This window comes from Colossoma macropomum, unplaced genomic scaffold (assembly GCF_904425465.1).
Source record: "Colossoma macropomum unplaced genomic scaffold, Colossoma_macropomum, whole genome shotgun sequence".
Lineage (NCBI taxonomy): Eukaryota > Metazoa > Chordata > Actinopteri > Characiformes > Serrasalmidae > Colossoma > Colossoma macropomum.
The window spans coordinates 23,755,007-23,777,506 of NW_023494810.1; the positions used below are offsets into that span (position 1 = coordinate 23,755,007).

The 22,500-nt window shown below is 38.9% G+C and overlaps 1 protein-coding gene across 4 annotated transcripts in view; it reads right to left on the minus strand.

The window, feature by feature from the left end:
• Positions 1-1,983: 1,983 nt before the first annotated feature.
• acap3b (ArfGAP with coiled-coil, ankyrin repeat and PH domains 3b) overlaps positions 1,984-22,500 on the minus strand; it is a 103,862-nt gene continuing 83,345 nt past the window's right edge. The window contains exons 11-26 of one of the 4 annotated variants that reach the window (XM_036559449.1): positions 16,744-16,856; positions 16,596-16,647; positions 16,352-16,452; positions 15,059-15,170; positions 13,929-14,137; positions 11,735-11,804; positions 11,500-11,594; positions 11,179-11,393; positions 10,162-10,254; positions 8,900-8,992; positions 8,501-8,721; positions 7,693-7,802; positions 7,020-7,130; positions 6,847-6,908; positions 3,230-3,276; positions 1,984-2,417 (exon numbers count right to left, since the gene is read on the minus strand). In XM_036559449.1, the coding sequence (XP_036415342.1) occupies positions 2,349-2,417; positions 3,230-3,276; positions 6,847-6,908; positions 7,020-7,130; positions 7,693-7,802; positions 8,501-8,721; positions 8,900-8,992; positions 10,162-10,254; positions 11,179-11,393; positions 11,500-11,594; positions 11,735-11,804; positions 13,929-14,137; positions 15,059-15,170; positions 16,352-16,452; positions 16,596-16,647; positions 16,744-16,856 (1,773 nt within the window). In that variant the 3' untranslated portion in view covers positions 1,984-2,348. Of the gene's footprint in view, positions 2,418-3,229; positions 3,277-4,380; positions 6,909-7,019; positions 7,131-7,692; positions 7,803-8,500; positions 8,722-8,899; positions 9,002-10,161; positions 10,255-11,178; positions 11,394-11,499; positions 11,595-11,734; positions 11,805-13,928; positions 14,138-15,058; positions 15,171-16,351; positions 16,453-16,595; positions 16,648-16,743; positions 16,857-22,500 lie in introns of those variants that run through there. The other 3 variants (XM_036559448.1, XM_036559451.1, XM_036559450.1) reach the window with 3 other exon arrangements.

A 22,500-nucleotide genomic window follows, 5' to 3' on the forward strand; every position in this document is an offset into this window, starting at 1 on the left:
GTGTTGTAGACATGGTGACCCCTGGTTCCCATCACCATCACTGTAAGGAATTTTTCTCAACAATGAGCCACACACCAAACCACTCTAAATGAATTTACATCTCAAGGACTGAATTATTCAGTATTTCTTTTTTTTAATTTCCTTTTAAGTTGGTTTTGGTTGATAATTTAATTCGACATCTACTGTTATTGAAATATGAATACTCTGAATTAAGTGTGGTTTCAAGCTGCTCTACTTGCTTCTGTGTGTTTATTACAGGAACCAAGACTATGTTGCATAAACATGGAGTGTCCTGTTGAGTCATCTGCTTCAGTGCTGCTTCAGTGCCAGTTAAACAGAACATTTTGTACGTGTATAAGTTTATATAATCCTTTTTTGGTACTCTTGTACATGTTAGACCAAAATGTAAATTCACTCCAACTCTCACGCACGTAGTAGGAGCTTTAAAATGAAAAGAGCCGTTGCCTCACTTGTGACCACAAGATGGCATTATTGTCATGCCTCACAAAAAACAGGCGCTACACACATGCTGTCACAATCATGTTTATTTCCATAGAATGTTGAACAAAACAGTGAAATCATGTAATGATCATTTGAAATATGACCAGTATGTGCAAATGTTGTGAATGTTATATACTGAGGATCTAAAATGTTGTAGTTAAAAATGAAATCTTTCAAGCATAAATAAACCCAGACCAGTAAAGTTCTGTGAGGGGACTCTTCTTCATACATGGAGATTGTAGGTCTAGTGTATGCAATAAAAGGACAAATGCAGTTCATAATTCTTTGATGTAAGCCTTACTTTTCACTTCAATTATATCTATTACTACAAGTCCCGAATTTTCACCCATATTATCCATGTTAGAAAAACATTTTTTCCCACATTAATAACACAATCACTTTTATTCACTAATACATGGGCTGCACAGAAGGAAGTGATACTGAGTTTATTTACTAAACTCAAATGTGTACGTACTTCCAGTATGAATGAGTTTGAACCCCTTTGCTGAAGTAACAGCCTCTGTTTTTCTGTGAAGGCTTTACAATTGATGTTGGAACATTGCTCTGAGCATCTGATTGACAGCCATACGAGCATCAGGGAGGTCAGGTACTAATTTTAGATAATTGGTTGTGAATCACAAAAGTCACTCCAGCTCATCTCAGAGGTACTGGGCACAGTTTCACTGCTCCACAGCCCAGTGCTGAAGTGCTCTATTTCCCTCTAACTCCAGAGCATCTCATTATATTGGTGCTGCTTTTCAGTGGTAATTATATAAGTTGTGCAATACTGTGCAAAAGTCAGAGACCACCCTTCATTTAGTGAATTTCCAGTCAAAACGGTCACAAGATTTTTTTTTTTCATCCCCAGAAAAAAATAGAAAACATATGAAGGTTTTAGTTGCAAAATGCATTACAGACTGTTTTAAAAAAAAAGTTCTTTTTTATGATATACATCATTGGGAGTGGGCTTTACACATACAAGAAATATCAATGCTATATTATGAATAATACCATATTAGAGAAATAAAAATGTTTTCCATTTATCATTCCATACATATATATATATGTAATTTTCTGGATTGTTGTCTTGAGATCATGACCTAACTATCTTGTGATCTCAAGACAACAAAAGTTGTTATCTTGAGATCACAAGTTAACTAAGTCATGATCTCTAGATAACAACTTGTCTTGTGATCTCAATATAACAATCCAGAAAATTATAGCCACAGCTCATGCTTCCGTACTGCTCATAGATAAAAGCTTTAAGTGCTGTTTATCTCAATGGGGCCCAATACGTCTTGCATGGTTGTTAAGAGTCCTGTTTTCTCTGTAGCTTTTAATAGTATTTTAACTTCCAGCTTCAAAAACTTGTGTTTTTCACTTGTTTTCCTTTGAGTTTCCTCTACTTTGCATCCTTAGTGATTTATCTAAATATCTAATCTCCTCAGAAATATCTTCTGATAAATGAGTAACTTGTACTTAATGGCTGTTTTGAAAGGAAATTACATCAACAAAAGGTGGTCTTTGACTTCTGCATAGTACTGTATATGTGCAATTCAACATCAATGTCAGCAGTAGGGGCACCTTTAAGTAGCTGAATAAGAAGGATTTCTGGACACTTTTGGACACCTTCGGTTACTTTTAGTATGTATATTACATATACCCAATAACTACCAAAAGTAACTGAGCAAAAAGACAAAATTGATGTTATATAATTTGTTCATGTGGATGTGCTGTACACATTTGAAAGTTTTAAATATAACGCATTGCTTTTTTCAGTGCAGCAGGTCCCACATATGGTGACTTTAGGCCTGTTTGACCAGTAATGATGAAGGATCTTCTCCCGCTCACATTTTCGGGCTTGTCTGGAGCCATGTGCGGAAACTTCCCAAAGATGTCACTGAACGTGGTGGTGTCTAAAACAGGATGCAAAGTTAGCAGGTGGACAACAGATGAATTTTGGCCCAGAGGAATATCTTGTGACACATTTGCATGCATGCATGTAGCTTCTGCATCTCAGTGATGATATTTAATGAAGTCATTACACAAACTAGAGTTTCACAGTCAACAGCATTTACTAATATACCTTGATTCTTTCAGAGAATATATAAAGGATTGATAGCATGTACGCATTCAACTGTGTAAAAAAATATCTCTTCATATCCCATGGTTTTGTGAAAGTGTTTTATTAGCCTGTAGATCAATGGATAGCAGTCTAGATTTGTTGAGCGCTGTAGCGATTCCCATTGGTCGTGTGATGTATTTATGTAATGCATGCTGGGTATTGTAGTAAGAGAACACCAATGAACAAAAACACAAGAATGATACCAAATTGGGAACCGATGAGGCTGAATGACATAATGTTGCGCTACAGAATACTGCATAGCATAGCAAACAGCATATTAAATGCTAATTCAAGAGAGCAGACAATGATAAAGATATTCAGGAATGACTGCAGTATTAGTTCTTGGTACTGCATCAACAGCAGCATGTGAACACTTATAATACCGTGTGCATGGGCCCATTAAACAATAGAAAATATTGAGGGCTATAATGTCTTTTGTAGTGGATTTGTTTGTGAGGGTCCCCAAAGAAAGTAGTTCGGTTGGTGATTCTTCATACTGGATATGGTTAAGCAATAAAGAATATACACTGTGTGTTTATACCTCCTCATAACCCATAACACCGCCACCAAAAAGGAGTAAAAAGAGGAGGTAACATGACTCACTCTGTCCTTGTGCTTTACTTTCCGAGGGCTCAGAGGACCACTGGAGTCTATAAAGAGAACATAACTGATTTAAGACAAGATGCCATTTAAGACTGACCTGAGGAGCTATACTGGATGTATAGGATGCAAGATTTTAAGCCAAAAAGCCTTCAAACTGGAGTACAATCAGCATCAACACCAAATTACAAAAAACTCATGCATACAAATGTCTGAAATTTGGCTTCTTTATTTTTGCACTACAGCTACAAGGCTATTGTAGGTTAGCATTCCCAAATTACATACTTGCCTGTGTCAAGTTGCTAAGTAAACTCAAACAGAATTCAAGATGGCTCCTGGCAATTTTTCACCTACTTTTCGCCCATTTTAGTATCAGAAACTGGATAAGCAAGTCTATTTGAAATGACTTAGGCTCACAACTTCTAACTTTAGCATTGATAGTGAAGCTGTAGAGGTGGTAGACAGCTTTTGCCTACTTCGATCACTCATCAACAACAAAGGAGCCAGCAGTCAAGAAAGCTGACACAGTTTGCCACTCGGCAGTACAAGGATGAAGGGGCTTTAAAAGATCTTCAGATGTAAGGTCTCTCTACAAAAAAGATCTGAACCAATCTGAATCTTATTTTGGACATTTTCCATTTCATTGGAAAAGGTTATTATACTTGGAACAGCTGAATGTAAATAAGGACAGCAACAAGACGGTTGGAAACAATCAGTGGATTCATGAACAAGCCATTAAGAAGCCCAAAGACCCTCTGGAAAAACACTATCCCTGTGGTCACCAGGAGTCAGAAGTGACTTGATGGCCCTTACTAATAATAGGTCAAGAACTCAAGGGTTTGATCCAGGTGTTTTAGGCATGCAGTTTGTGCAATAGTATCTAATGGCTATAAGCTTACATTACTTGTTAGCTACATTAGCAGTGCAAATCTCACGTCTGGCAGTTCCTGTCGTTTCAGACAGACTGCACCATAATGTAGAATTGAGAAATAACTGCTAGACTAGGTTTCAGAATGATCGAGATATTTAGAAAGAGAGAATTAACCCCCCATCCAGGAAAGCAGAGAGATCTACCCCAACACCCATCCACTGTAGCATTTCACTTAAACCAGAGACACAGACTGTATAGAAAGAAAGAAAGACAAAGCGCAGAATAGGTTAAGGAGCTCAAGAGCATCATAGTTTTATTCTTTGATCTTTTTTCAGTGTTTTAAAAGACAAACAAGATCCTTTTAAGATTTCAGGCATGTAAATAGTACAAGGACGTCTCCAAATACAGGACTTGTATCTAACAGTATGAAAACGGATTGTACAGACTGTTGCAAAGAGAACAGCGAAAGGAACCACGGTTGAACGTCAAGCGCAAGGGTCCGAGAACAGTCGGTGTGCATTTACGACACAGTTACTCAAAAGCATTGTACAGATCCATGTTAAATACACCCTCAAAGACACAACACTTTAACCAACTGCTAACAGGATGGGCCCCACATGGTCAGCATTTATGTTAATTTACTTATTTTTTACCAGATTTGGGATCAAATGATTCAAAAAGACACAAATAAAGGAAAATGTAATATTAAAAATGCATATTGATGCTGTAATATCAATACCTTTTTTTCATTTTTTTAATGTTTTGACACCATTTGAAAATGCCAGCTGCCCTTTCACATTGTGTGAATATTAGAGCTAGGACTGGGCAATATGACAATATTTGTCATTATCGTGATAAATTATATCCCAATATGTCGCAATATGCTTTTTTGGGCATAACATGGATATTGTCAGTACTTAAAACAACACTGACCAACTGCACGTTTCAACAAGAGAGCAAAATTAGTCTTGTTTGATTTGGATTTAGTAGTGCAGTATGTGACAAGCTGAATAATAATCATTTTAATCATAGTTTTTGATAGTGTTTTTTTTAAATGTGGTACTACTGGTTCTTTTTTGTCTAATAAACTTATCACGTCTCAGATAAATGATATGTGTGACGTGAAAATTTCTTGGCATATTGTAATATTATATTTTTGCTGTTTCATGCACAAAAAATTAGAGCCAATAGAAATGTTCCAAAATTACATTCAAATTTTACATTAATACAGGGACAATATACATGCACTTTTATTTTTCTCTAATAATGAATAAATAAATACAGTATTGGGAGTTCAAGGTCCTTTTTTGCTTGTTATTTTTATACTGAGAAGAAAGTGCTTTTCACCAATTTATCGTAGTTTGTCTCTTGCGATTTCTATAAAGGCCTCTTCAAAAATATTCAACTTTGCTCCCTTATTCAGTTGACCACCATTACATAACACTACACTACTGCTTCCACCCGCTTAACGTCCAGGGCTGAGAGGTGAAACTGAGTTAATAAAGTTCGTGCTGACGTATGTAAACATCTCGAGCAACTGTGTTCCAAACTGGATCATCAGATGTCATCAGAAAGTCATGCATTTCTAGAAGACGACGAGGTCGGATGGCCAGCATAAGGGATCATGCTTGCAAGCACGTTTGGCTCCAGCTTACAACTGGCAAACAGAAAGCATGCAGAAACGAACTGCTGCTCTACACACTGACCGACTGTTCAAAGCAACTGACCTGGACAAAAGCTCCATCATAACTTGGAAAAATAAATCACATTACAAGAAGGACTTGGGGATACATATTCAAATATATAAAACATACAAGTATTATCATAGCTTCTATAAATAATTTAGTTGAAGTGACATCTTTCTAAAAGTTTAAAGGGTTTGAAAAGACCCGTACTTTGAGCACACGAGGAATTTAAATGGGGGCAAACTGACCAATCGAACTGGTCTTCGTGAACAAGCTAATTAATACAAGGCCAGAGAGTCCAGTTAGTAAAACTGAAATAGCTATGTTTCTAACGAATAGAGAAAATGTACATGGATACAGATTTTTCCGTATTCCAGTTACCATTGCACTAGTCCTCCGGGCGGAGCATCATAAATAAAAAAAAAAAAAAAACACACACAATGAAAAAACACACACTTGAGGCAGAATAACGAAATGAACAAAACAAACAAAATAAAATACTGTCGGTAGGAAAAGTGCACACAGTCATATTTGTACATGATGACTAAATAATTCTACGCATCTGCTCATGTACGTGCCAAGTACTTATGACTCACTCCTATGAGATTCAGCGGTCCCTACATGATCCCCCTACTGCCCTAATTTCAGCTTGAATGACATAGCATTATCCTGCATCCATTCTAAGCCATTCAGCTGGGCTTTGCGTATTGCGTTGGCCGCACTGAATGTCCTGTTGTTGCTACTACAGCAACAGTAGCTCATGAAGTCTTCTAAATGCCTTGTGGACAGTGCTGTGATGTTCTGTGGACATCCTAAAGATGTGAATGAATCATATAACATGGGACAGAACTATCAGGAATGTGACTGAAGATATTATTGTTCCAAAACTAGACAGAGGCTGAAGTCCTGCTATATAATAGTAACTCATACTGGAAGCTGCCCCGTCCCATCAGACCTAACCCTGCTCAGGAGCGCCCCCTAGCACTCGTCTATGGTAAGGCAGATAAACTCCTGAATGCACTTTCTGTACTGCTGCTCGGTAGGGCTGCTGCCGGGGTATTGACCTGGCTGGCCGAGGGGTCCGTCTGCCTCACGCATTTCCTCGTTCATCCGAGCCAGCCGCAACCTAAACCAGGGGAGGCAGAGAAAAATAGCAGAAAAGACATAGTCAAGAAATGTACTGTGTATTATTAGAATGTCTTGAAGTCAACATATGAAGCAATGGGTAGACACTCACAGTGTAACAATGTCTGCATTGGCTGCCTGCACGGCGATGCTCAAAGGGTCCTGCCCATCCTCATCCACTTCCGTCTGAGACGCCCCTCGCTTTAGGAAAAGACACACCTGCCTGTGGACAGAATAAGATAGGGGGAAATCATTATTTCCTGCTTCATATTCCTATAGAACAATGCATTCAAATTACAGAAGCAAAGGTTTGGCCTTAAATTTAATCTGCACAACTTTTCCCTTATCACAAATGTAGTGGATCAGATAAGACATGATTGATGTCCGAACTTCGGAGCTCCACTAGTGTAGTTAACACATAACGAAAGCCTGTAAGCCCACCAATTAGCACTGTGCAAACTGCATGTCTAAATCATGACACACGTGCATTAGCCTCATAGCTCCAATGCAAAACCAAAAAAGCAAACTTCAGACACTAAACGTGCCAAACGTGTCTTAGCTGATCGACTACATTTGGAGTAAAAGAAAACTGTGAAATTTGCATTTTTTGAGGTTTTTTTTTTGAGTGCTTTTCCGTCATAACAAGTACACAAATGTAGATTCACAGAGAAGAAGTACCTACAATATGAAGAATAGTATCACATGCATATACACATCCACATCACATTCTCTTTATAGATCTAAGCTGTGAAGAGGGTCAATTAGAGCATTCAATCAAATCTCACCCTGTGTGGCCCAGACATGTGGCGTGGTGGAGGGGGCCCCGTCCTCTCGCATCTCTCTGGTTGACATCAGCGCCGTTCTGCAGCAGAAACTCACAAGCTATCAAAGAACCCTGAGGGAGAGAAAGGAAGAGAGAGCGCAGGAGAGAGAGGGAGATATATAAGAAAGCAGTCAAGGATTATGTAATACACTGGGCTGCCTTTAACCCTTCTCAATCCCCATACACCTTGAAATGCCTGTTTTTACATTTTGTTTAATTAGTTCTCACTCATCCTTGAAACAAGCAGAGAAATTCAGTGCAGATGAAAAAGGTCAGCAGTGCAGACCTATTGATGCATAATATAAATAGTGTAAATGTAATTTGTAATGTAACTATATAATTAATGCAATAGTTTATGTAATGTAAATCAAATGTATAGCAAAATGTCAATAAATACACCTTTAAGGATGGTTAGTTGTTTGACTTTTAGTTGCTTGAAACTTACATGAAAGTAAATTTTGGTTGCGTTGCATAATGTAAAGCCTCCTACAGCTCACTTGCAACTTGTTTGTTCTCTCTGATCATTTTATACAGCCAGAATAAATCGATATAGTACTAGTGGATCAACGTAATGTGTTTCATTAGACTTAGTTATTTTTTATGGCTTGTGTAATTGTTGCACAGAAATTAGGCTTTACACGGTGAAGCTTACACAAACCTTGCTGCACGTTGGACGTTGCATGAAAGCTTCACCAAATAAAGCAGAGCCTAAGCGTTAACATTTCTAACTTCATTACGTAGTGAGAATGATACAGAATGGAGTGACTCACCCCCATCACAGCTTGTATTAATGGGCTCTTGCTCTCGTCCTCATCATTAACGGAGTTGATGTCCGCCCCATGAGCTAATGCTTCGGCCATTACAGGCAGGTTGCGAGCTCGAGAGGCCTTATAGAGCAGCGCTCCGGGATGCAGCTCGCGCAAGTCCTCTGGATCTGACGCCTCCTGCTCGATCTCCACCTCACCGCTGGACTCCTCAGAGTCCTCACACTCTGCAGGGAGGCAGAGAGAGAGAGAGAACATGAAATCCAATGTGTAAGGTCGTTGAGATTAAACCGACAGCAATGTTTTTTTAGTTTATCTTTCTGATTATAATAATACATACTGTGCAGTAAAAAATAAAACGAGTTTCTTTACCTTATACTATAATTAAACAAAACGAGCACTCACCCTCCTCAGTGACGCTATCCACCACTGAACCGAACACCAGGATGTCCGTACTGCCGTCTGTACTGCCGCCCAGGCCACTGTCACTGCTGAGACCTGCAGGGCCAATCAGTGCCAAGCCACGGACACGTTACTCACACCACGGCCTCCACAAACACACAGCTAATGTACTACATCTTCACAACACTGTTAACAAACTAAAGTCCTGCATTTTTTATGGATTTCCAACATCTCTTTATCCCTTAGAATTAAACAGGCTGTTTTTATTACTGTGTCTTTAAGACTGATATATATATGTAAATTAGCTTTCTTTAGATTTGCTGGCCTGTTTTGTATCTTGTTCAAAAAGTTGTCTGAGCTGAAACACTGAATAAGAGGACATATGTGAATGTGTTTATATACTATGAGGAAAATTAGGTTTTCCAAGATATGGGCTCTTTACCATATTGGAAAAAAACAAAACACAAAATTTGGCATGTGCAAAAGTCTTCCAATATGTTAAATTCAGCAAATGAATAGAAACTGTACACTAACAGAAAAGTGCCATATTTAAGCTTTTTCCCTGTAGAGAATGCACTTGTATCCTCACATTTGTCACTTTTTTGCAATTAAAAAAACAAAAACCAAAATTTGAACAAATGTGTCCAAAATTTTGCATATGCTTATTTATTCGCCTTGGGCTGATCATGTTATCAAATACTTCAAAAATGTAAATAAATATCAATATTATGCAAGGTATCCATTCACTTTGTACAATTATTATAATCAAGGGTCAGTTATATATTATATACAAAGATGTATATAACAGAAAAGAATGCCCTCAATTATAGGCTATTCAAACAGAACATCACAAACTAATTGACTACAAACATACATACTTTGAATGCCACAAAGATTATAATGTGGATTTCTAATCTTACAAAGAATGCTGGAAAATATGCAAATGATTCAAACTGTACTGGACAAGCTTGTCCAGAAGAAGGTTGCCAATGCTCCAGTTTGGCAATATTTTGTTTTCCAACCAACCACATGCAGAGATTCACTTCAGTCTCTGACAGTGTTGGTGGTACTTCATAACTGAAATCATGATAATCTGCGATAGTTCTGTAGATATTAATCGTCTGCCTGAATTTACATTACCATCCAAGCTTACTGTATATGAGTGGAACGTAACTGTTTTAAACTATTATAGTGAATCTTATTACTGACATCACTACCTTTATCCACTATGGTAGTATGGTGAGTAAAGAGATGTCATGACTTACTGCGGGGCCCAGAGCCTGTGTCAAAGTAGGAGAAGAGCGAGTCTAGTTCATCAGGACAGAATAGTGACTCTCTGCGGAATTTGGCTGCAGCGGCTGAAGATAGTGAGAAAAGAGGTAATGAGTGCCCTATACTTCAATAATGAATATGCCCATTCTTCTCTGTTTATGCACGCCTGTTGTGTTTTCAGAGTTGAAAAGCAAGCTACACTATAATGCTACGAGTTAACCCCCTAATATCCCAGGCTTATTACATACTGAGGCTTATTATTAATTAACTATAGGGACTTTAATGCAAACTGGCTGAGTTATTCTTAAGTTATAGAAGTGTGTAATAAAACTGGGCGCTCCTGTAGGCCCTGGCCATTTAAGGGGTTAGGGCTTGGTTCAACTTCAGTTGAGGTAAACTGAGCAAAAGTTAGTAACACATCATACAACCATTGGGAATGGTCAACCAATCCTGACTGTTAGCATAGCCACTGGTCTAAAGGCTAATAAATAAAACCAAGCTAGCACTGGTGTAAAGCTTACCTGAGTTGCTCAGGTAACAAAGTCACAAAGAAAATCTGTTTATCACAGCCAGAGACAAGAAGCCAAGAGATAAGGTAGCTAGATAGCCAGCTACCCTGTTAACTTAACAGCTTGTTGTCTGCCTCATCTAAAGAACCATTACTGATGTTTCAGTAATCCATTCTCTCCATTCTAATGATAATTTGAAGACAGTTACTACAGTTATACAGCTTCAAAACAATATTCAGTTTCCTAGCAGTAACGTTTGCTATGTAGTAGTAATGTCACCTTCCTTCTGCACTTACCAGCTAATGAAAACAAAGGTTCAAAATAGCTCATCCCCAAATATCCACCCCATACAGTTATAGTTTTTCAAAAGTTTTCCCACCTTCAAGATACATCATTAGCACAGGGTTTTCCTAGTGTTTAAACTGGAAATATCACTCTATAGACTACTGCTGTACCACTATAGGATGCTGGTAGACATGACCATTTACAGTGATTCATTACCTGCAGAGAGGTTGCCCGGTGATACGCTCCCACCATCGCGCCGGTATTTCCGGCGAGTTTTAGGTGCTCGGACTGAGCTGTTGTTTCTTCTGCACTTCTTCACACGCCAGTGATGTGACTTCCTGCCCCCCTCAACCAGCGCCTCAGAGCCGCACATCTTCTTCAGGAACTTCCTCTCCACGTACTTAGCTTTGATCCAAGCCTCTTTCTCTTGCCTGGAGAAGAAGCATCAGGCATCCTTTTAGGCCTAGAAAAATGTTTTCTGCATTGACAACTGTTTAATCTTTGATCTAATGAGGAGAGCACAATAGCTGGACTGACCTTGAGCTGTTTGGGCCAGGCTTCTTCAGCCCTCTTTCTTCACAGGCGCCCTCATAGATCTGATTAATTACTGTGTTGCCAACTTCACACATTAACTAATTTGGGGGGAAAAGAGTCAAAAGAGAGTTTCATGAGAAGTCTTTAAACTTTACGCAGCAGTGGACCAAAGAAGTAGTCCAGGAGAAAGTGAATGACTAATTAAACATAAAAAAAATAAATTTGATTAAAACCTTACCTTTATTAGTTCTGGTTCCCAAGAGTCCAAAGTCAAAGAGCGCACCTTTGAGCAATGAACACCCAAACTCCTACACAGAAGGAGCAGACCAATAAAACATTATTAACCTTGCTTCTTTAAATGCATTTAAAGAGTAGTGGTATGTGTACCTGTCCCGAATCAGTCACAGTAGAATGGATCAACACATGGAACTGAAGCTTATTGTGTGCTACTGTTCTATCACTATATAAAAGAAGCACCATGCTGACTTTACTGTTGGATGCACTGGGTGGTTTTGAGTGAGTGTGCACACATTCAGAACAGAATAGAGATCATATTAAGGGCTTAATTATTGATGTGTTTCATCAGAGTAATGATAAAAGACAGCTAAAGCCCAAAGTACATTTGTTTGCTTGCTCAAAATTATATGTGCCACAAATAAAATAAGACATAAAATCTGCCAATCGTTAGCTTTGTTAGATGTGTTCTTTACATATCAAAATAAATGAGACAGGAGCATTGAGAAATCATGTTATTGAATGGGAACAGTAGATTAAATGTTAAAAATAGATGCTTTTTTGCCTGTGCATTAAGGGATTAACCATTGGATTTAAAGGGGAATTCTCCCAAGTTATCCACATTTCTGCAGACTTATAGTCATTCAGAGTGGCTTGATGTGAAATATGCCATTCAAGAGAAACTTTCCAACTCTTTAAAATGGTAGTGATAGAAACCAGACATCCAAATCATTTAACCTATAAAAGCTATTTTACAGAAAGTTAAGCTTTTGACTTAACATGTACTTTTAGGTAATATAGTACCAACAGACAACATATTTTATCCTGATCAACATTAAATATAAAAAGTCAGAAGACAGGTAGGTTCAGTGGCTGGTTTGGATAGTAAATACAATGGCTATATTTATGTTTTTATTTCCTTCAAAACTGGCCAAACATCCGGGTGACAAAACAGAACAAAGGTACATTTATACTTGTCAAAAAGCCAGGGCTGTTACATACAGGTGAATGTCTTATCTTAAATATTCCAGGGACAAGGTGCCCCTCTCTCTAGTCTCTGTTATGTCTATGACATCTAACAGTGAATGCCTCTCTGTGTCTTTAGTCTGCGCTCTTGTCTCCAATCATCAGCGACTGGCTGTGTGAAGGTGGGAAAGATCTAATCTGATTAGCCGACTGGCGCCACTAATCTACAGATGGGCTGATGAGGCAGAAGAAGTGCTTGTGCCAGATTGTGTGACGCACCTTGTGCATACTGTATGTGTGTGCAGAAGTGTCAGATGCTTGGAGATGGCTTCCCTGCTGTAAAGCCACGCTGTTGTTTGGGTTGAGTAAGTCACAGGTGACGTCAGCAGGCATGGTTAGCCTCACAGAGGCTGTGTGTTTAAGCTGTATCATTCAACTGTCAGGAAAATCATTCTGTGAGCTGGAGGCATGAGTCAACTCTAGATTGGATCTGACAGTATCTGCCCTTTCATTTCAGTTACATGCACCTACAATTTCAGTTAAAACAATACTTTACATTAAAACGACAGCAAAATTTTTGGGATGGCGTCCAACAATTGTTGAACACCTGCTCATCCGGTGTTTCAATCAAGGGTATTAAAAGGTAATTTGTCCCCCTTTAGTGCAGCAACAGCCTCTACTCTTCTGCAAAGGCCTTACACTAGAAGTTGGAACATTGCTTTGAGGATCTGATTGCATTCAGAGACAAGAGCATTAGTGAGGTCAGGTACTGATGTTGGATGATTAGTTCTGGACCAAAAACACCACTGTCATTCCAAAAATGGAACTCACTGCAACTCATTTCAAACATGGAGCTCCATCACACCTGAGAGCTTCACAGTGCAGCGCTGGGGGTCTTTATACCCTTCTAGCAGATGCTTGGCATCACTCTTAGGCTCAATGTGTCCCATTCTATCAGAAATTATCGAAGATAATCCTTGGTTTTGACATTTATAGCTCAAACTGAACTGTAGTTTCTGGTAGTCACGGTTTGCCACTGAGAAGCATGGTGTAATTGTATGATGTGTCGCTTGTAGCTCATCAAAACAAATTCTGACTAAAATGTATGTTCAAAACATTTAACTGATGCCACATTTGTGTTTGTAAGTAGAGATTTTTATTATGATTCGAATTTGATGAAAAGTTATAGCTGTGCGTTGTGTGTATAATTGCTTTGGGGGGCAATGCTTCACCTGTGGATGCCGGAGCACTCGATGCACAGCAGGATGCCCAGGTTGATGCTGGCCCAGCGTGGGTCAGCCTGGCCGCAGTCGCAGCACAGCTCGTTGCCGGGGAGAGACTGGACCCTCTGCAGCAGCGTCTCCCCCCTCACACTCCTCTCTCGCGGCTCACTGGCTGAGTCTATGCTGCTAGTGGAGGGAGATGCCGTCCTGTCCAAACGCTGAGAGGCAGATAGGAAGTTATACCCTGCAGCTTTATCAGCTTATTCCACCAGCATTTTAACACTTTAGTCCTGGAGTGGTCCTGTCCTGCACATCTGAGTGTTTTCCCTGCTCTAACAGATCTCCTTTAACTCATGAAGGGCTGGTTAATGAGCTGATTAGTTGGATGTAGGTTTTAACAAGGAAAATACCAAAAATGTACATGGCAGGGTGTACTAGGATTGTGAGCCACTGTCTTAAAAGACAGGTATGTGGACCCACACTTTGATTCCTCACTCTAATAACTACATAACTAACACATTAGCAATATAGTAGTTACCAAATAATTTACAGCAGTTACTAAATAATAAACCTGCAGGTTATAGGATTAAAGCGGTAGAGAGGAGATTAGACACTGCATCTGTAGAATTTAATTGGCATTAAAGGTTAAAAAAATTCACTAAATGAGCACCAGCATGGTAAAAATCAGTTCATGACATATAATAAATATCTTTGCCACTGCTGCTGCCTGCTGTAAATATGCTAGAGGCCTTTACTTTAGGGCAGAGGTTTCCAACCATCGACCAGCACTGGTACCGAGCCAAGGATGGTTTGCTATCAGGCCACAAAAATGCACACATGAACAACCAAGAAGAAAAAGCATAATTTAGTCAAAAATATGATTACAGCTACATAAAATATGAAGATTTTAATGTGCCAAAAACCATTCAGTGTGGTATGCGGAAGCTAGTGAATGAAACTATGAAGCCATCAAATTACATTCCCATTCGGAGACTTAACAGTCATACACAACCCTCCCACCCCATCCAGTTCTTCTACTGGTCCATCAAAACCATTGTGTGCTTATCTCAGTCAAAGATAATGGTTGGGAACTTCTGCTTTAGGGCTCTGGAGAGCTGCATGTATGTAGTGTGACTGACCTCTATGTAGTAGTTGTCTGTGATCTCTCTGTAAGCTGAGGCAATGCTGGCCTGCACAGCCTGAATCCAAGCCTGACGCAGCTTCTCTGACTCAGCCTGTAACATGCAGCTTCTGCAAAAGGATAAGAGAATAGAAATTAGTAACAGGTCATGCACACATCCCATACATATCATATATTATCTTCACTGTCATATAAGAACCTCCTAACTTTTTAAATTTGCTCTTTCCCAGATACAAGGTTTTGCCATAACACTGTCTATATGTAAGTACTTATATGTAAATAAGAACTGCATAAAACTAACCTAAACCTCAGTGACTAAAAATAAATGTTTTACCCTTTCAGTTAGAAAAATTAAACATTATATGAACAGTACTGTGTAAAAAAAAGACTACTCATCCGTCTATTAAATTTTCAGTCAAAACAGCGTTTATGTACAAGTTATTCAATTATTTTTCAGTGTCAGAAAAAAACAGGTAACATATATTTAACAGAAAAGTACACAAGTGCTTCCAGCAGTATATTATCAAGTCTATCAGGTATTTCATTTTTACACTCTTTACTTTTGTGCTCCTACTGCCACTTTAACTCTTTGATCTTTCTATCTGAAAACCAATGACTTACAGCTGTGTCCTCCCAACTAAAGCTGTTCCCAAACGAGACAGTGACATTGTGTTCCGCTTCATTCACAAAAGATAATACCCAAGCACACCTTAACTGCCTCGCAAACTTGTTTCTCGTATGCATCTTAAATGACTAAAGGATGTGTTTCTAAGGAGATTATATACAAGATAAACCAATTCACGTAAGTAAGGGACCTGGTAGACAAAACTGTCGGATAAACAATACTTAAAGCTTTCATCTTTGAGAGAGAGGAGAAAATCAAGTTCCACTCTTGAACACAGAAACTGGACATCTAAGACATGGAGTCAGGTTTTATGGACTGATGAGTCTAAACTTGTAATTGGATTGTGAGAAGTAGAAAGCGCGACCAACTTTTAAGACTGAAATTTGAAAGTGTGGAGAAATTGACACTGAAAAATATATAACTTGTACTTAATAGCTGATTTGACTGGAAATTAAATAAATGCAAAGGTGGTCTTTGGCGTTTGCACAGAACTGTAGCTTTTGTTAAAATCTTCTTTAACTCGTCATTACCATTTTGCTCATCCTAACAAGATGTTACTGTCTTGTTTTTCCTACAAAGTCAGGACATTTTTGTCACGTCATGACAGACTGACTTACGTACGTACACATGCACATGATTATATAGTAAATATGAGAGAATACTTGCTTTGTAGGGGACACCACTTCAAAGCAGAACCTCCGTTCTATGTCCTCACAAGGTTTGACTGAGCAAAGCCTCAAGTCCTCCACCACTACTGTCAGAGAGTCCTATAAAGATAAAGATTTTATAATGTTAATCTGTTTATCTAATGAGTTTCACAGTGATATAAAAGTATACAGATCTTCTAAACAAATCTCTAACATTACATTGTGTATGACAAAAATAAAAGTAGAAAAGTATTTGTAATTACCTTTAACCTCTTCTGATAGACAAGCTGGCTGTTTTGTATTGAAAACCATCGCCTGATAGGAGGAGAACAGAACAAAACTGTTAGCTGTAGTTACTTGTTTATAGACCAGAGATGGGTTGGAAGGAGGAGGAATATTTCTTCCGGTTACCTGTTCCACGTCTTGAAAGCATTACTGGCTCTCTTAAACAGATATCCCTCCATCACGACTCCATTCGGGGCATCTACATTAAATTCCACCTTTGAATCGTCATAGGCAAAGTCCTGCCAATGACAAAATAAAACATGTCACAAGTCTTAACAGAGTATCATTAAGTGGTCCATGTTTACAGGTCAGCGAGCAAAGCACTACAAGTAGCTCCCTACTGAAGTCATTTTGCCACTAAACCCACTCGCAGACAAACAAAAGACAAGACCTAATCCCCTCTGTCACTCAAAGATAATCCTCATGGATATATTCATATCCTGCTACCTAATTTCCATTAGCCCACTTATAAAGAACACACACAAACACCTCTGACTGGAATATAACTCAAGAGGTGTGTTGAAATATGGCAAAAGGAACAAAGTGCTGTAGAGGAAACTTCAAAGAATTCTAAAAGACCAGCACCTGCAATCAATACAGCTGAGTCCATCTGTCAGAATGGACTCTATTGAACCAACCACAAACAGCCAAGTCAGCACAATAAGTACTTTTCAGAAACATGATGTCAGATTTTCAAGTTTCATGGACCGTCCAAAAACCAGGGGTGCAAAATACTTAAGGAATTGTACTTTGTTACCATACCTTTGTATTATTTTGGATGATCTGTAATCTACTTGAGAGAAAACGTACTTTTTCCTCCTTACATTTTCATTGAGTCCTTTAAAGTACCCTTCTCTTGCCAATCAGTCCAGTTTTTAACTTCTAAACAAATTTATAACAGTGTAAAATGAAACTGCCCCCAACTATGGTCATTTGTCTTGGTGCCAGGACTACTACTACTGATCAGTCACCAGATCACACATCACCAAACAAAAAAAATAAAATAAAATTGGTAACACTTTAGTACTGGGGGTAATTATAATGCCACTGTACTACTCTTATTAAGTCTTAAAAGCCAGTAGCTACTAATTAACTGGCTGGTCATTACTATGTTATTAAGCAAAAACTAGGCTTAATTAGCATTTTCCATATTAGACATCATAATCTTTTGCATAACACTTTAGGTGTCCATTATTATGCCCTCATTAAGCCTTTACAAGCCAAACTGGTAACCAGCTTCAATCCAGTAGCTACTAGTTAACTTGCTTCCAATTACCCCAGTTCACTGTTGTTACAGCTTAATTAAGTAGTTGATTTGATTTATATACATATATTTGTATTATCACACATGCCTATACATAAATTCATTACACACATGCCTAAGCAAACACAATTTCCCCCGCCTGCAATACTTGTATGTGATAGAGCCCTAGTTGTTCATTTCATTCTCAACTCGCCCGTTCTGTCTTGTGACAAACTTCATTGGGATGTGCATACTTGTAACAAGTTGCAGAATTCAGTGCTTTTTATTATGTTATGGTAATTATATGTTATCATCATTGTGATAAATGACATCATGCTTTTCTGAGCATACTGTGGATATACTCAGTACTTCTAGAACACTGAACAACTTCATATATCATTAAAAAATATTTACACCAATCCTGTAAACAACAAGAATCAATGTATAGTAACTGCATAAAATTTATAGTAACAAGTAGTCGGATGTTACCTAATTAAACCATTATCTTACTTCTTAACATATTTATCATTTTTTTCATTTGTTGCCTTCCTAAATAGTTTATGTTCACAAAACTCTAAGGTTAAATATTGTGATACACACCATGAGAATATCTTCAAGTATTGTGATTGTGTTTTACCATATCACCCACCCTTAGACAAAAGTAGGAAACAACAGAAAAGAGGATGCAGACACTTTCCACATACAGCACCAGAGGGACTGAACAGAGTTGCTCTCAGCTTGTTAGCATGAAAACATCTGACAAGCCGTCAGTCCTTTCATCCCACCACTATGATGAAATGCTGGGTTAATCAGAGCCACTGCAGTATGCTTTAGTACAATACTATAGTAGAGTTCAGATGTGAACTTTTAAGATCTTTCATTTTCCCAACTACCCATTCAACTAAAATCCTGAAGATACTGAAGATGCCACCTTGGAGCAATATTGCACTACAGGACTTCAAGTCCACTTACAGCTCTATACTGTATGAAAAGCCAAATGTGATCCTGTGTCATGGGAAGGAAACCACCACAGGCTGTATCAGAAAGCAAAGAACAATTTCAGCTTATGGTCAGTAAACGCTGCATGTCTACATAGTGATTTATTAACATGATTAATGACAATAAGACAATACACATACAGTCATTATTAGACATACACTAAGTTATGAAAGGTACTGTGTGTTGAAAGGTAATGAAAGGCAGAGTCTGTTTCCCCAGGCAGAGACTATTTGTAGTCCTGCACTACACAGCATTCAGACTGGAGATTCTACATAGGGGAAAAGTCCAAGACTAGTTAGAGATGGCACCAGTCGGGCCAATATCAGAACATTCGTAATGTGTGATGTGATGTTAGCTATGTATTTGGGTGGTTTCAGCAGGATAGCCTACTTTTAGATGGTCATTTTAAAGTGCCTCAATTAAAAATTTTAAATTTAAAAAATGTAATTATTAATTCATTAAATCTATTGAAAAACAAAAAGTTGAAAGCTTAGCAGTTTTTAATTAATATGTCTTAATTAAAGAAATATCAGATGTGGTATTGGTATCCTCTGATACTTCAGCATTCAATAGCAGTATTAGAAAAGAAAAAGTGGCATTGAACCATCTGTAAAGACTAGGCTTAGTCCCTGTCCATAAAACCGATTTTGGTTTTCAGAACCAAAAAGTGGTATAATTAAGGTGGAGAGAGCTACAAGTGTGCTTTACAGACTGGATTCAAGATGCTTCCAACCACCAGTCAAAAACTCAAAGAAACATGTTATAAAGCCCCTTTTTCTGTGCTTGTTTTGTAAAAGTAAGAAGATTTTGGAGTAAGAAGGTGTCTCTTGAGCAACTTTAATTTCAAGAGAAACAGAGAGAGAGAGAGAGAGAGAGAGAGAGAGAGAGAGAGAGAGAGAGAGAGAATGAGATAGTAGAGAATGAAAGAAAATAAGAGAGAGAGTAAAAGAGAAGAGAGACAGAATGAGATTGACAGAGAGAGAAATAACGATAAACTGTGAATTAGAGAATTTGAGAATTAGAGAATGAGAGACAGGCAGAGAGGAAAGAGTTGGAGAGAGACAGAATGAGATTGAAAGAGAGATATAGTAGAGAGAGAGAGAGATAACTAAACTACTGAACTCACCAGAGCGTAACCGAACCTCCACAACCTCCCTAATATCTTCATCTTTAAGAAGTGTTTGTCCAGCAGCATTGGTAAGGCTCTAAATAAAACTCCCTACCAAAAACAGTCGGAGCTCTACAGTGCGGTCATTTCCACTGCAGCGCAGTGCAGGAACGCGCACGAGAAGTTCACAGCCGCGCGGCTTCAGAGCGAATGAGAGAGCAGCGGCCTCGCGCTCTGCTCCTCTTCAGGCGCCACCTGCTGCAGCGGCGCGCGCTGGAGCTCTCATTAGCATACAGCTGTCGATCTATGCGCGCGGCTCTTCACGCGGCCCCCTGACCTGACCGGAGAGCCGCAGAGCCTCAGACCACAAACATTATTTCACAGCCACGAGCAGATTTAGGCGGATTTACGAGCGCCCTCGTGCCCGGTGTTCCACCCCTGGCCTCCGGCGAGGCGAGCACTTTAAACGGGGGGATGGAGGGGAACATTCGCTTTTGGAATAGCCGGCGTCCATCTGTCTGACAGTCCACCAAACAATTCCTGCTTAATCAAGCAAACATTATTGCCCCTCGCGATCCCCCTCCCCACGTGCAGCCTTCTTCTTCTTCCTCCTCCATTTCCCTCACAGGCATGTGGTCACGCGGGACTGCACTGGCTGGAGCACAGGGCTAAACTTTGACTATTCTTCTTAAGTCAGGAATCCTTATGGATACAGTAAAAAAACACCTAAAGGAGCCTTTTTTACTCTTCCTGCTTCACTTACGTCTTTTGTGTCTTATGACTGCTTTTTATGCACCAGAACAGTCATAATTCATAATCCCCATTTTCTAGCCTCTCTTTATGCCTTAGTATCAAACAAGCTGTTTTAGTAACTATGCATTTAAGATCGACTGACATACAGTGGTCTCAAAAAGTATTTGAAAAAGTATTTTATAAAAAAGAAGGTAATGGCATTGCAAAATAATTGCAATGCAAAAAAAAAAAAAATTGAATTTCCTCGCAAAAACAGTGGATTTTGCAAAGGAACTCAAAAATGCAAAAATATTGCACTTTTTTTTTTTTTTTGCAATGGCACTTCATGTGTTCAAAAACAAAATAAAACATCAAACCAGGCAGAATTTTTTAAACACACCATTCCAAGACTGCAGTTTCCTTTTTTGCAAAAGTATTCTTTCAACAGGTGTCCACTGTGTTTCAGATTATCATTTGAGCAGCTCCTTTGCAGACTTCTGCGGGTTTGCATCCAGAATGCCTTCTAAATTTATGATCCCATCAGTGAACACAAGCTTACTGACATCACTGTAAAAAAAAAAAGCCCCAAACTTTCCACAGTAGCCTTAGTGCAGTCTGGAATCCTTCTTCAGGCAAGAAATATCATTTTGTTGAACGTTTTATGTTGAAGAATGTTACTAATGGTTATATAATTTAAGTGTAAAATAAAATACTTTTTGGGGTCACTGTATGTAAATGGTACATACAGCATATGTATGTATGCCCTGTATTGTGCGTCATTCAAAAACTAGTCTGGGTTAAAACATGAACGGACAGGGCTAAACTGCGGTACCGTGAAATTGTGGATATACAGTTATACGCAAAATTTTTTTGCAAATGTTAACGCATGTTTGCTGACTCTTCAAACCTTTTGCTCGAACCCATCAACGATGAGCTCATCTATGCAGCTGACTGAGGATCTGAAAATAAAGCTAACTGATGCCTACAAAGCAGGGGACAGTTATAACAAGTGGAACTAAAAGTCAAGGCAGAATCTGGAAAACCAAGAAAACAATCACAACTGCTTGTATGTTGGCCAGAAAGGCAAAGCAAAACCCCCGTATGACATGAAGGAAAGTTTAGCTGACACAGGTGTGGTGGTGCACCCTTCTACTGTGTAGCATTGCTTGCACAATCATGTTCTACATGTAAGGACCATCAGGAAGAAACCTTACCTGTCACCTCATCTCAAAAGCTTGAAGTATGCAAAGCAACATCAAGATAAGCCAGAATAATTTTGGAAATAAGTGCTGTGGACAGATAAAGTAAAAGTGGAACTTTTTGGCCTCAAATCTCCAAAAGTATGTATGAGAAAAAAGGAGCAGCACTTGATGAAAAGAACACCTTGCTCACTGTTAAGCGTGCACCCCTAACTTTTGTTTACTGGTTGTTTCATCACTTGTTTGGACAAAACCCACTCATGTGTGTTCAAACACAGCTGTTGGGCCCTGCTGAACATGCCATAACTCTGTGGGAGAATGGGGTGAATGTGACTCCCAAGGGTGCCACAATGAAGTTAGGCTTAAATAAAAGGCCAGCGTGAGGATTATACCGCATGTATGTGCGTTTATGTGTGCGTGCATGGGGTGGCAGATGTAATGCGAAGTGGGAGTGGAAGAAAGACGGTGGGACAGCCAGAAAGATCGTAACTCTGCCATTCTGAACATGGGAGACAGAGAAAGAGAGAAAGAGACAGAGAGATGGAGAGAGAGACAGAGGGAGGGTGTTTCCACTGCTGCTCTAAGGAAGTGAAATTAGTGTG